At 38.9% G+C, this 13,836-nt stretch overlaps 1 protein-coding gene across 4 annotated transcripts in view; it reads left to right on the top strand.

The window, feature by feature from the left end:
* CTDSPL (CTD small phosphatase like) overlaps window positions 1–12,214 on the top strand; it is a 122,529-nt gene extending 110,315 nt beyond the window's left edge. For 3 of the 4 annotated variants that reach the window (XM_007066547.4, XM_037891178.1, XM_037891177.1), the window contains 3 exons: window positions 3,579–3,671; window positions 5,452–5,637; window positions 7,661–12,214. In XM_007066547.4, the coding sequence (XP_007066609.1) occupies window positions 3,579–3,671; window positions 5,452–5,637; window positions 7,661–7,786 (405 nt within the window). In that variant the 3' untranslated portion in view covers window positions 7,787–12,214. Of the gene's footprint in view, window positions 1–3,578; window positions 3,672–5,451; window positions 5,638–7,277; window positions 7,511–7,660 lie in introns of those variants that run through there. The other variant, XM_043541630.1, reaches the window with a different exon arrangement.
* Window positions 12,215–13,836: the final 1,622 nt, after the last annotated feature.

The following is a 13,836-nucleotide window of genomic DNA, read 5'->3' as shown; positions in this document are numbered from 1 at the left end:
GAGGGATTTAGCGTGCAGGAGGGGGCTGTGGGTTGAGGCATGGGATTGGGGTGCAGGAGGGGGTGAGGGTTCTGATCTGGGGCTGTGGGCTCTGGGATGGGGCCAGGGATGAAGGCTGTGGGGTGCAGGAGGGCGCTCAGGTTTGGAGGGGCTCAGGCCTGTGGCAGGGGGTTGGGGCTCGGGGTTGGAGCGTAGGCTTACCTCGGGTGGCTCCTGGTCATTGAGGCTAAAGGCAGGCTGCCTGCCTGTCCTGACACTGTGTTGCTTGCGCCAGAGAAGAGGCCAGCAAGTCCAACGCTAGTAGGCGGGGGGGCAGGAGGCTCCATACGCTGCTGTTGCCTTCCGCAGGCACGCACACACACCGCTCACCAGCTCCCGTTGGCTGGGACTGGTGCTCAGGGCGGGGGCAGCGTGCAGAACCCCATGGGCCCCTCCGCCTAGGAGCTGAACCTGCTGGCCGCTTCCAGAGTGCAGCGCAGTACCAGGACAGGTAGGGACTAGCCTGCCTTAGTCCTGCAGCACTGCTGACTGGACTTTTAATGGCCCAGTCAGTGGTGCTGACCAGAGCCGCCAGGGTCCCTTTTCAACCTGGTGTTCCGATCAAAAACCGGACACCTGTTCACCTTTACACCTGGTGATAACTTTTCAGAAAGCAACTTCTATGGGGAACGCCTCCCTCTCACTTCCCCCTGCCCCCACCAAGCACTCAGAAACCTTGTTTAGAAAAACATTGAGGCACTGTTGGAGGAAGCCTCGCAAGCCTGAAATGGTTAGGTTTTATCCAGAAATTGGAAGTGGTTCTGTAGCATGTACTAAGAACTGGCATACACAACAAGGCATCTGAATTAGTGATGAGGAGAAAATCTAGTGGCAGGTGCCCAGGTAGCATAAAAAAGAAGAAACTGAACTAGGGAGGCATGAGAAGGCCTGGAGTACCATGTCATAATGTGAGGCTGCCTAGTTCCAATTCAGATCAACTACCTGCTGGCTGCCACAGAAGCTCTGCAAAGGAAACATAAGATTTCAAACTGTATTTCTATTTCAACCAATCTTCATCAGTGAGTTTGTAATCAAGAAATTCAGTTTTACTGTAGGTTGGATATGGCTGCCTTGGTACATGGGAGAACATTTTATATTGCAAGCACCCACAGTTTATATGACTGGGTTGGGTTTTGTAATCATAGTCCGCAGGAGGAGACACTTCTGTAACCTAGTGAGTGCATGTGGGGGATTCTTTGTTATGGTGTGACTGAATGCACTGTTAAAAAGGAAAGGCACTAATAAGGCACAGAACTTCTCATCTGTGGATACAGCAGAACCTCAGAGTTACAGACCCCTCGGGAGTGGAGGTTGCCCGTAACTCTGAAACGTTCCTAACTCTGAACACACATTTTGGGCTGTTGTGTACCTAAATGTGATGGGAGGAGGATATAAAGCTAAAGAATTTAGAACTTGAATGTTTACAAACAGTTGATGGGTAATGTGCCTTGCTGTTTTCTATTACTATGTGTTGTAAAAGTTGCATTTGGAAGGTAAACCCTAGTCAACAAAGTATCTCTCAGTGAGTCCAGCTTTTAATGAAAAACTAACGGTTATCTTAAAAGGGGAGAGAGAATTATTTGCCACAGTCCTATTGAAATCCAAGAAACTATAGTGCAGTTCTCTGGGAAAAGAGAGCAGCAATTAAATAAACCTGTTCCTAATATAATCTATTGTAAACTTAGTTCCTGAAGTTAGAGTTATTTGATTAAGTAGGGTCAGGTGCTTGCCACAGTAATATTAAAAAATAGGGAATCAGAATGAAAACCAGGCTACAAATTGTCCTCCCCTTCCAAGTATGAATGTAGTGAGAGTCAGCTCCAGTGGCAAAAGTAAAGTTTAGTTCTGATTTAATAAGAATAAGAATAATCTAATCCAGAAAATTGGTTTTGAGGTCCATGTAGCTTGTCACATGACTACCCAGAGTGGAAAGTACATAGCATTTTGATCTGACCGCTTTGGCCTTTAGATTATAGTGCTTTGCATGTACATTCTTTTAATATAAATCGGGTAGTGTTTAAGCCCCGATCATGCAGTGTCCCTTCTCTTCCCTTACTGCATTTAATTTTTACATTATTAAGTTCAAACTGGTGTTTCCATAACTTTCTCTTTCACTGTGTATATGTATGGGCTCACTGCATGTTTGCCTTTTAATATCACTGTTAACCTAATGAAAATAATATGTTAGCCAGTAAAACTCCCTTAAATAACATACAAGGCATTAAACAAGTTCAGTTTTGCGTGTTTTACCTTATGATAGAGAAACCTATTTAATTTAGCAGGCTTTAGCAAGAAATCTACAATGCTGAAATTCTCTTAAATGCAAAAGTAGAAATTCCTAATTTAGTTCTATCAAGAACCTTTATCAAATGCTATCAAGCAAGATAAATAACATAATTTTTTAAAGTAACCATTTAACACAGACACACCCCCTCTCATCCCCCCAGTTTATTGTTTTTACCCAATTGTAAACTTCCTGGATAGGGACTGTCTTTATCTTGGTATCTCATATGAACACTAAGCACATTGTTGGTGCTTAACAAATATTCTTAGTAGTTGTATCAATTGCAATAAACAACTGGTTCTTGCTGCAAAATGGCAGCATGGCTCCTTTGCTGGAGCTACTGCTGCCTGAAAGGAGGAAAACCCAGAAGATTTACTGTATTTATGACAAAGCCTCAACTGAAGAGATTTTACATGCTCAGTACAACTCAAAATATATACTGGAAACTCATTTTTCCATTGAAGAGGTGAAAGCTTGTATTTTATTAATGGGTTTGGAAAATCAATAAAAAACAGCAATAGAGTATGTTATCTGACATCCAGAAACAAAAATTTAAGAGAAGTATTTTATTTACAGAAGAAAAGGAAGTAGTCAATACATTTCAAAACTCCTCCCAGCACAGGATAAAACTTTCCCTCAGATGTTGTTTCGTCTCATACTGTTCAAGAATTGAAGAAACATAAGCATCAAAGAGTCATGCTACTTAAAGGCTCTCAGGCCCAGATTTTTAAAGGTATTCAGAAGTTGCTATGATCCGTTAGCAATGCCTAACTGATTTAGGAGCCTAGGTCTCATTTTCAAAAAGGATTTAGGCACTTAGGAACCTAAATCTAATTAACTGTCAATGGGATTTTGGCTCCTGAGTGCCTAGATCTCTTTTGAAAATGGGATTTAGTCTCCTAAATTAGTTAGGCATGGCAACACTGAGCCTAACAATGTCTAAATACCTTTAAAAATGTGGGTCGCAGTTCTTATTGCTTTGGTGCCCCATTTCATGTCTGTTTGTCTTTTCAATTTTAAGACTGTATCTTTCCAGCAGGACACAGTACTACCAGTGTGCAGTCAGCATGGGGCTATCAAGTACATATGTTCAAATATTTCATTATTTAATACAATGCTTTGTTTATCAGCCTTTTCCTTCATCTGAGCCTCCTGTGTCACATATTAGTCCTTCCTACCTACCAACCAGTTTTAGGCTAACTCCAGCCTTTTTGGCTTAAGCCTCATTTGACCTAAACAGTTATTGTCATTTCAGGTTTATGTATTGAAACGACCACATGTGGACGAGTTTCTCCAGAGGATGGGAGAGCTCTTTGAGTGTGTACTCTTCACAGCTAGTCTAGCCAAGGTTTGTCGTGTCTCTTCCTTCTCTTTAGTATTTTTAATGCTGGTTAGTGGACATTTTGGTTGGGTTTTCTGTGGATGATTGTTTTCCTCACTCGGTATGATGTTAATTTTTCCCCTTTTCTGCTTCTTTGCCTGACAGTGTGTACTTTGTCTGCTAGTGTGTGGGTAAGTGTTTCCATGGTAACAATATCACATATGGGCTTGTCTCATAATGTAGCCTCCATGCATTGCTCATGATGCCAATATGAAAGGCTTACAAGTTACCATGGTTATAGTGGGAAATTAGAACAAATAGTGTACTACATGAAGCAGTATATTAAAGCTGGGCGTGAAATAAGGTGTGCTATATCTAAACTATGAAATCAGCCAATAGTTCAGAAAGTACTTTGGTGCAAAAACATAGGACACAGATGTCTGAGATGTGGATGTGCAGTTATAATTTCGGTTGAGACTATTAAATGCTGTTCGTAAAGCTTGATATATTTAGCATCTGAAATGCAATGTTTTGTGCCCTTTTAGCTTTGGTGAAATAGCATCTTATGTAGGTAGTTTTGTAGTGGACAGTGCAGCTTTAGTTCTGCAATATTTTCGGTGGATTTGTATTTGTGGTTTTGATTTTGAAGTGAAATCAGTTGACTGGTAATTTTTTAATTCATTTTATTTAAATATCTTAGGTTTAGTAAAGCAAGTTAAATTCTAATCTTTTTGTGGCTTTCCGTAGACTCTTGAGATGGGAAAGACCTGTTAAATCATCTAGTTCATCTCCTTGTCAGCGCAGGATTGTGTGTTTACCAATATTGTGTCCAGTCAAGTTCTAAGTCCCAAAGCAGGGGATTTGCACTTTCTATTGAAAAAGTCTTAATAAAAGGAAAGGTTTATTGACAGCAACATCTATTTTGCTTGCTGTTCAATTTAGAAAAGTCCCATCAAATGATCAGTCATATCTTTCAAAGAATTTGTGCTAACTATAATTGTCGAGGATATCCGCTCTTACAATCTGGTTTCCTATCTAGGTGTCTCTCCCCTCCCACCCTCTTGGGCTATTACTATCAATTCTTGAGTCAAAATTCATGCCATCATGTGCTATGGTACTTACATTATCTTTGAGGTGTGATATGTAGCAGTCCTTTCCTTTGAATAATGCCAACACAGAATGTTACAAATGGATATTTGTATTAGATATTTTTGCCTGTCCTCTCACGACTGGAGTGTGCATGTTTTGGGGATCTTCAGATCCCTTGCTGACATCAAAAGTCAACATGCATTATTGACAAAGGCACATCATGAATTAGGCTGAGTCAGATGCCTCCTCCATTACCCTTGACTTCACAGGTACATGGAATTGAATTTGGTACGAGTAGCTGCAGAAGTGGCATCTTGTGCTCTAGGTTTACCATTACTTTTTCATGCATTTTTACCGTCGTGTTAAGTGGGATCTCTGAACTCATCAGCTTCTAGGAGTTAAAGGACAAATGTAAAGAGCCCATGTTGAGATGTGTTAAGATAATTAGTAAATCATAGCAAGCTTTACAATGCAAGTTATTTTCTTCTGAAAGATAACTGTACTGCAGTCCTGTTACCCATTTATTAATAATTTTAGCTTTGCTAGCACATAAATTAATATTAAGGAGAAAAAGCTGAAGCAAAGCAGATTGTAGTTCTGTCTATAATTGTCCTTTTTATTTGTCCTTAATATTTAGTTCTAGGAAACATTGCTGTACCTGCAGACATGCAATTTCCGTTTTTTAAACTTCTGAATCATATTAACTTCTGTCTTTAAGTATGCGGATCCAGTAGCAGACTTGTTGGATCGCTGGGGTGTGTTCAGGGCAAGACTCTTCAGAGAATCCTGTGTTTTCCACAGAGGAAATTATGTGAAGGATCTGAGTCGACTGGGAAGAGAGCTGAGTAAAGTTATTATAGTGGATAACTCTCCTGCATCTTACATCTTCCATCCTGAAAATGCAGTAAGTAGTCCCAAGGAATAACTTCCTCTCTTTGGTCTTCCATGGTCTGGTTTCCACATTCAAACAATATTAAGTACTCAGATTTACTTTTAAAGTGTTAATTAGTGTCAACAGCATCGTCATCCTCTGAAACGTTAAGTAGAAGATCAGGTTCTAGTGCTAGCTATTACGAAGTTAGATATAGGCCAAGCTTCTCCACGCTGCTCTGCCAATTCATCTTTCTCATGCCTAGCTCTCCTTCAATTTTTAGCTTTGGGCATCTTCTGAAGAAACTGCTAATTGTGCAGAAAAACACCAAACAGTGTGATGTCTTTATAACCACTCCTTATACAGGCTGGTAGAAGCGGGGATATTCATCCAAAACCCTCAGAACGATTTTTATTTTTTTAATGGGTACTCTGACTTTGTTTCACATGAGTGAAGTTATTTTAATAGACAAGCTAATAACTATTTTTACTGGCACAAGTTGAATACCTGTCTGTTTTTTATTTATAGATTTTCCTTTATTGTGAGTTAAGATTGTATTTGAGGAGAATTGGCAGACCTGATGCTGCTTCCTTCCCTCCTTTCCTTATCTGCTAATTAGAATTTCTGTTACGGGTCATTCTGTGATTAGGAATACTAGTCAACCAGCTTATCCAGCTTTAGAAATAAAGCGAAGGGAAGAGGGTGGGTTTTGGTGGTAGTATAAATGCCAGTAATACAGATATTTCTCATTCAAGGAATTTCTTCATATTTGCCTTTGGAGATTGAGAGTAGAGATCCTTGCTTTTGGGATGTGCAGTCCACATGAAGCCTGGAACCCATTGGAAAGCTTTTGCACTTGGGGGTTGCACAAACAGAGACCTCTCCATCAACCACCACTCTCAATATACACCCATACACTTCTCTTGCTAGTCACCTAGCAAGCTAGGACTCCCTCTAGTTCCCTTGAAACATTAAGTTGCCCATCAGGCATTTTCTTTGTTTTTGAGGATTATTTTACTGTCAGTTGTTAGATTTAGTGTAGCTTTTAGCTGATATGGTAAAAAGTGAAGGTTTAAGGAAAGCTTCTTAAAACATGGAATTTCTGAACTCAGGCCCTCAAATCCTGATGCCTTGGATGTTTGAGTGAGAGACCTTACCTGTTTAGTGCCACATAAGGCTTCAGTTTACCTCATTTTACCAGCTCTGCATGCAAGGATCAGGAGCCACAAATCTAATCCATGCTGAAGGTTAAAGATCAAAGCAAGCTCCAGACCACTTTTGGATGTTATAAAATCCAGTGCTAAGAAGTTATCTGAGTTATTAAATCCTGTGTGGAAAAGCGCTAAAAGCTAGTGGCAATTCCAGTCCCTGGAGGACCACAGAATGAGACTAGATCCAAAACAGACTCTAATGCATTACTTCAGTAAGATCCCATAGTGAAAATACACAATATTCTTCCCTAGAGCCACTCTACTCCTTTATGAAGCATTATTCTCTGAACCTTGCCTCAAAATCTGATGTACAGTACAGAGCAGTTGGGTATTCATTGTTCAAATATTTCCTCCTCAGTTACACTTCCATGAGGGTTTCTTGCTCTATGCATAGGCATCTGTATTGACAGTACTCTAAGGATAAAGAAAAGACTCACCTGTAATTGGAGTTTTTCCAACTAGATTATCGGTGTAGAGTCATAGTCTGCACCCTACTTCAGGCTATTCTGGATTCTAAGGAGGCAGAAGACATAGAAGGGGAGATGTGCCGTGCCTCATGTAACCTTGCTTGGAACATTCCACATCTGGAAAGAGTCTGCAGTTAGCTTTCCAGAGGTTCCAGTCTTGATGTGGGTGTGCAAGTATATCTTAAGGATGTGGGTCTGAACTGGCAATGTACTTGAACCTCAGTTACAGGTGAGTAACTTTTCTTTATCATGGTCATTAGCTGCCGGTAGGATGCCTGCCAGTAGGTGCTGTAAGCTAAGGTTCTGAGGTAGATGGAAATTGTGCTTGTGTTCTTGATGTAGCAAAGCCTCTTCTATTTTTCTCTTCCTCTGTTTCAGGTGCCTGTGCAATCCTGGTTTGATGACATGACAGACACAGAGCTGCTAGATCTTATTCCTTTCTTTGAAGGACTAAGCAGAGAGGAAGAAGTTTACAGTATGCTTCACAAACTTTGCAACAGGTAGCCCTTAAATCTGACTGCTTCTGGTTGATGGCAGTTGCTACAGACTCTTTCTCCATCTCTCAGCTCTTTCAAACTAAGCTTTGAGGAGGCTGCTCCTGTCAGACGTGCTACTCTTGATCTTCCTGTTACATTGTACACGAAGGACAATCATGAGTGATGCTAGTGAGCCTTCAGAAGCCTGACACCCTAAGGTCACATGTTCCGACTACTTTTTTTAAAAAAGAAAAAAAGAAGCTATTTTAAATGGGACTCTTTTAATGACTTTCGTAAGTGGACATATTTTACGGGATCAGCTTTTCTTAAAACATGCCAAAAAAAGAAGCTTGTTGTATTTCAGCGGTCAAATTTCTGTCCCCTCCCACTATGCAGACAGTTTCCCCCCCTCTGCTTAGAGCAGTTGACCTGACTCTGAATTTTTTTCTTACAGAATGAAGTGCCTTTTTGAATGTTATTTTAAGATAAAAGTTCATTTTGTATAAGGTGTATTTCCAGACATCTTTTAGTCTTGTATTGTCTAAACGCTTTAAAAAGGAAAAAGGATTTTTTTATAGAGCACTGTAATATATGGTAACAAAGGAAAAAGTTGAAACAAATACGCTGGGGTCCTGTCTCCATGGTGATGTTAAGTTGTATTCATTACATTTTGTCATGCTCAGAAGGTTTAGGAGTTTGGGGAGGGGTGATTTTGGTTACAGGTTTGTGTCACGATGGTCTTACTCATTTTGGACACCGTTTGAACATATCTGCAGTTTGGGTATTAGGGTATGATAGAATTGGGAAAATGTGGTGGGAAATAGATCTCAAGCACCTTTTGTGCTAGATGGATCAAGTTCTGTTATCTCTGCTTGCGCACAACTGCCATGCCTCTCCAATTTTTTAAAACATCATAATGAGAAACCCATTCTATTGGGGGGAAGGGGGGGAGAATCTATTTATTGATCTACATTCTTACAAAAACCCATCTGGGTAAGCTGGATGTGTGCTGAGCTGTTAAGAGTATTTTTTCTCTTAATCGTTGCTACTGTATACTCACCAAATGGAACTGACCATCGGCTGTTATACTGTTCTTTGCCACTGTGCCTGCGCTACAAAAACATTTGCTGTAAGCTGCAAATTTGGGCAATAAATGAAATGCAGGTGATATACCCCACCCTTATGTAGTAAACTTGTGGTATATGACATCCCACGTACTCAGTTAAAGGTGACCTGCAAAGGACTTTGAAAAATGCCTTTTGCTGCTTTATGCACCGTAAAGAAGCAAAATGGAGGTATGAGCCCAATTTATTTTAAAGTGGGGGCTTTTTTTTCCTGTTTGTGTTTTTCCTTAGAAATGTCAGGAATGTTAACTGAACTTTCCTGGTTTTTGCTGAACACTTGTTGAGAGTCTCAGATGTAGATTGGGAGCCATATCACCCCTGCTGGAGGTGTGTTTAACTCAGAATTCCTTTCTCTAACATACTCTTTAGGCTCTGGAGTTAAATAGGTGTTAACTTAGAATATTAAAAACAATATAAAAATCTACTAAAAATCCTGTCTTCTCAGTTCACTTGGCTTTCATTCATTTGTGATGTCATAATTACACTAGTTCTTCATCCAGGGTAGACAAGACCTGAATTTCTGATGCTAAAAACACGTGTAACTGTTGTTTTTAAGCCTTTTGAAGCAAAAAGGCACAGCCCTTTTTTTCCTTTCCCGGGTCACCTTTTAACCATTTTTACACCAGTAGAAATCTAATCATACAAATTAGCCATTATTGGCAGGCATCAAACAAAGTTAAACTAATAATTTGGTGCTTTAATTTGCCTACTGTCAAATGTCACAGGGTAGATACAAGTTGCCTTTTTTACAGGTATGACCAATAGGAATTACAAGAAGCTGACCTAGATTGTCATCCTTGGCTAAAACATTTACTAAGCAGCTTAATAAATTCATTCCTAAAAGGGTGGCCCAGCCTACACAGTCATGGAATAGATTATCACAGGGGCAGTATAACACTGAGAGAGGACTTGTCTCCTTGCAGTGCAGCTTTGCACTGTGCTCACAGTGTTTCTCAGTGAGGGTGTTCTAAGCAGTACCATGACATTTAAGTCACTCTTTTGTTCTCTTACCAGTTGTCATTACCTTAGTACTGTATGTTTCTATGCCAGAACTAAATTCTGACAATTAAAAAAAAAAAAATCTAGATGGTTTAAAAGGACATATGGATTCTGGTTAGTCCATTACATTTGCGTTCAATCTAAGATCTTTAGTTTTGTTTTTGAATACTGAGTAATGAAACCGTAAACTGCCAAAAAGTTGTTCTCTGAGCAGTATTTTTAACTGTATTTGTGACCTCTGTGCCTCAGATACAGTCTGCAGGGAAGTATTCAGGTTGTAGTTTATTGTGCAGGTGTGATGAGAATGGCTGAAAAAAATTCAAAGATTTTCACACAAGTATTAGACCAAACAGTCTTACCAATTAGACAGTGAATAACCCCTTCATGAGACATTACCATTTAGACAGTTGTGATCTGTTGTACATAAGAAAAACCATGTCATCAGCTGTTCACACTTATAAAAGCAGTGATTTCATGAACCCAGTTGCCTTAAATGTCTGTGAATGAATGTTGATATTAAAGTGACCTGTATTGTTTTGAAATCAACATGTAATGGACAACTGAACTTCTGTTCCCACATCTGAAACCATTTTAACGACTAATACTATACAATCACTGTCTTTGTGTTGTTTCTGTACAGTTTAATGCTGTTTTGGGCTTTTGTAATCCACAGAGTTCCAGAAAAAATTGGCTTTATAATTTCAACTGATAAAGCATATAAAATAACACGCAGCGCTCAAAAATGACAAAATCAGGGGTATAACATAGTAACATTTCTGATCCATGCTAATATTGTAAGTGCATTTTATATATGATTTTTGTTTGAGTTCTAATCATGGTAAGTTTCACTCTAGAATGTGAGAATATTTTTGGATAATACCCGATTCCTTCTGACCTCAAATGGGGTGGTTGTTTAAGATCAAGTTTTGGGTTTCCTAAGTGTTTGGATTTTTTACAGTATGTGAGCAACTATCATATATACCTTTTTGCACTTTATTTTCCCACACTTAAAAAATCCAGATTTTTATAAGCTCTTTTAGTTTATATATAACTATATATTTGAAGCACCTAGATTTTAACAAAGCAATATAGATCTCAACATAATGCCAGAAAAAGAAGTAGAATGTTTGTAAAGATTGCAATATGATTATTTTGGTTTTACTTTAATTAAATGAGATTTTGAAAATCAAAACAGAAAATCAAATTATTTCCCAAAGTTCTTCCATATTTAAAAGTGCAGTAGTGCATGCTGCATGTGGGTCACCAAGACTGTTAGAAACCTTGTCTTTCAATTATAATTCCCAGATATTATCGCAAAACTATTAAAAAGTCTTTCCCAGTGGATCATTCAGTTCAGCTAAAGAAATGCTACCCAAAGTTCCGTTGTCCTTTCTGTGTTGGGTTAAAAAAAGGTTATTTCCCTGCATAGGGATATATATAATATATATATATATTTTTTTTTTAATTTAAAATGTAAGGCAGAGTGCCATAAATTCTTGAAATTCAACTAAAATGTTATGATTAAATTGCCATCTGTAAACTAGGGCTGTGCGCAGAATATTTGTTAAACACCGGGAAGTTTTGAATGGAAGATTTTAGCAAATGTACAATACTACTGTATTCATTTAGGTAGCTGTTTCTTGTTTTTCCCTTTAATTCCTTTTTAAAAACCAGTGAAGTTATACATGGAAGAAACCCGTCACCTGAAGAGCTTGGTTATCAGTGTGTTCAGTCACTTTATCACGGCATGATTTTGATTAGAGTGGTTGGGGGGGACAATAAAATACCTAAATTACACTTGCTTGTACTGGGGTTGCCGCTTTGAAATTTCAATGTAAAAAGTCTGTAGCAATATAATTTACAAAAACACACGATCCTATGTTTTACAGATTTTTTTTTACTAATAAAACACAGAACCGCACAGCCCTATTGTAAAAGAAAAAAAATGTTTGTGGCTCTGATTTCAAAGATGCTGTGATGTATGCCTTTGTGTGGTGAGGAGGGCAGGTAAGACTTGGGTTGGGGAATTGCTTGAAATTCTATAGGATAACTATGCAAAAAGAGCTGTTCGTTTTCTGTTCATATTTTATTGTAAAAATCCAGCTGTCTGGCTTTTTGTTAAAACTGTTCTGGGAAATTAAGAGGAGTAAGCAATGGACATATTGCTTGTTTGTCTAATAATGGAGCTGTTTACACTTTAATGCAATGAACAATCCAGCAATACTTGAGAAACACTACATATACAGTGTGAGTGTTTTGAGGGGAGAGAAGTGTTGTCAATCAGGTATTGAATGGTTTCTTTACTGTCACAAATAAAAGTTTTTAACAATTTAGATACTTGTGCATGTAATACTTCTCTGAGAAAAATTCTGTCCTCTTATTGCCACTGTCAGGGTCTTTATTCCCTCTGTGTGTGGTTCCTCTGTAGATGGGTAGAATCATTCCGCCCCCCCCCCCTTTTTTTTTTAAAAGCATGTATAGTAGTTCTTACGGAATACGCTGGCACCTGCTTGTGCAGACAAGAGCTGATAAACTCTGCTGAATAAATTGATGGTGATTCCGGCAGATGTTCCTGCTATTTAGAAATCTTGGATGAGATCATACTATAACTTGTTCAGGTCTTAAAGATGTATCTTATTTTTGGAGGATTCTCAATTCGGCTGCTTGAATAATGGTTTTTTTTACAGTATTTGCCGTAGTTTAAGAAAAATCTCATTAAATTACGTACTATATCCAGTTGAACAATCTACTCTGATTCATTAGAAACTAACTTTCTATAGAACCTTTCCTCCAAGGAAAGTGTTATGTATAGCTTAGGTGGTATGTATTATTAATGTTTTAAACTCTTAGGCATACACAGGTTAAATTGCTTACCCAAAGTTATACAGCAAGCAACTGCAATTAGGAATAGAATCCTGTTTTCCTGACTCCTGGTTCATTTCTGTAGCCATTTCACATCCCTGTCTGTATGGTGAATTTTTAAATTTTCTAGATTGATTTTATTTTTCCTCCAACTTTTTCACTTTACTGTGTACAAAATGACCTGTGTTTTAAGATCAAGAGCTTTGGCTCATCTGTGCAGAATAATGCTCCTGATGTTAACATTGATATGTCCAGGGTTTAAAATGTTTCCTCACACATTTCTTAGGACCAGTTCTTAGGGCAGAGATGATCTCCTCTTCCAATCATTGAGCCCGGAGCTTAGCGAGGTTCAGAAAAGTATTAGATGTTGATTCAGGTAACAAGAACATCCAAAGTTCTTGCAGTAAATATGAAAAGAACAAGAAAGAGTTTTGGAAGGAATATAAACTAGATCTGTGTGGAAATAGGGAATTCCATTTCACTGAGGAGTTCAATATTCTGATTCAGAACAAACCCCCAAAATTTAAAAAGTTCTCCCCAAAAAGGCATGGAGCGGCACCAGGCAGGCAGAGTTCTGTCAAAACCTTGCCTGGGTTCCACTGGAACTTCATCAAAATTGAGCGGTCTCTGCAAAACATTTTGATTTCAACATATCTGCAAATTCTCACCCCAAAAAGAGTTTTATCAGAATTTTTTCCAACTAGGGCGAGTATAAGCCCTCCTGCTTTCAGGGCTTGAGACCACCTCTAATGGGAATTGGAAGGAAACTGTTTTGGCAGGCAGGTCGTCCTAGAACAACCTACTACAGGGTTTCTCACACCTTCCTCTGAAGAGCCTGTACCATCCCCTGTTAGTGACAGATGGAGTGAGCACTGGCATGATCTCTGTGGCAGTTCCTATGTTCCAGATCATATACTTTCCCTGCACATCTGCAGCATTTAGTTACATTGAAAAGGTAAGATTTGGGCAGTATTTAGATAACATGCTGAATTTGCTTTATGGTGGTGGTGGCTATGTTTGCTTGTTCAAATCCCTTACAGACGCACTGTTTGAACCTCTGCTGCTTGTATCATCCACTGTTTTAATCTGTTAC

The sequence above is a fragment of the Chelonia mydas genome, chromosome 2 (genome assembly GCF_015237465.2).
Source record: "Chelonia mydas isolate rCheMyd1 chromosome 2, rCheMyd1.pri.v2, whole genome shotgun sequence".
NCBI lineage: Eukaryota > Metazoa > Chordata > Testudines > Cheloniidae > Chelonia > Chelonia mydas.
Note: the sequence above shows the minus strand (reverse complement) of the source record. Positions and strands in the feature narration are given on the sequence as shown.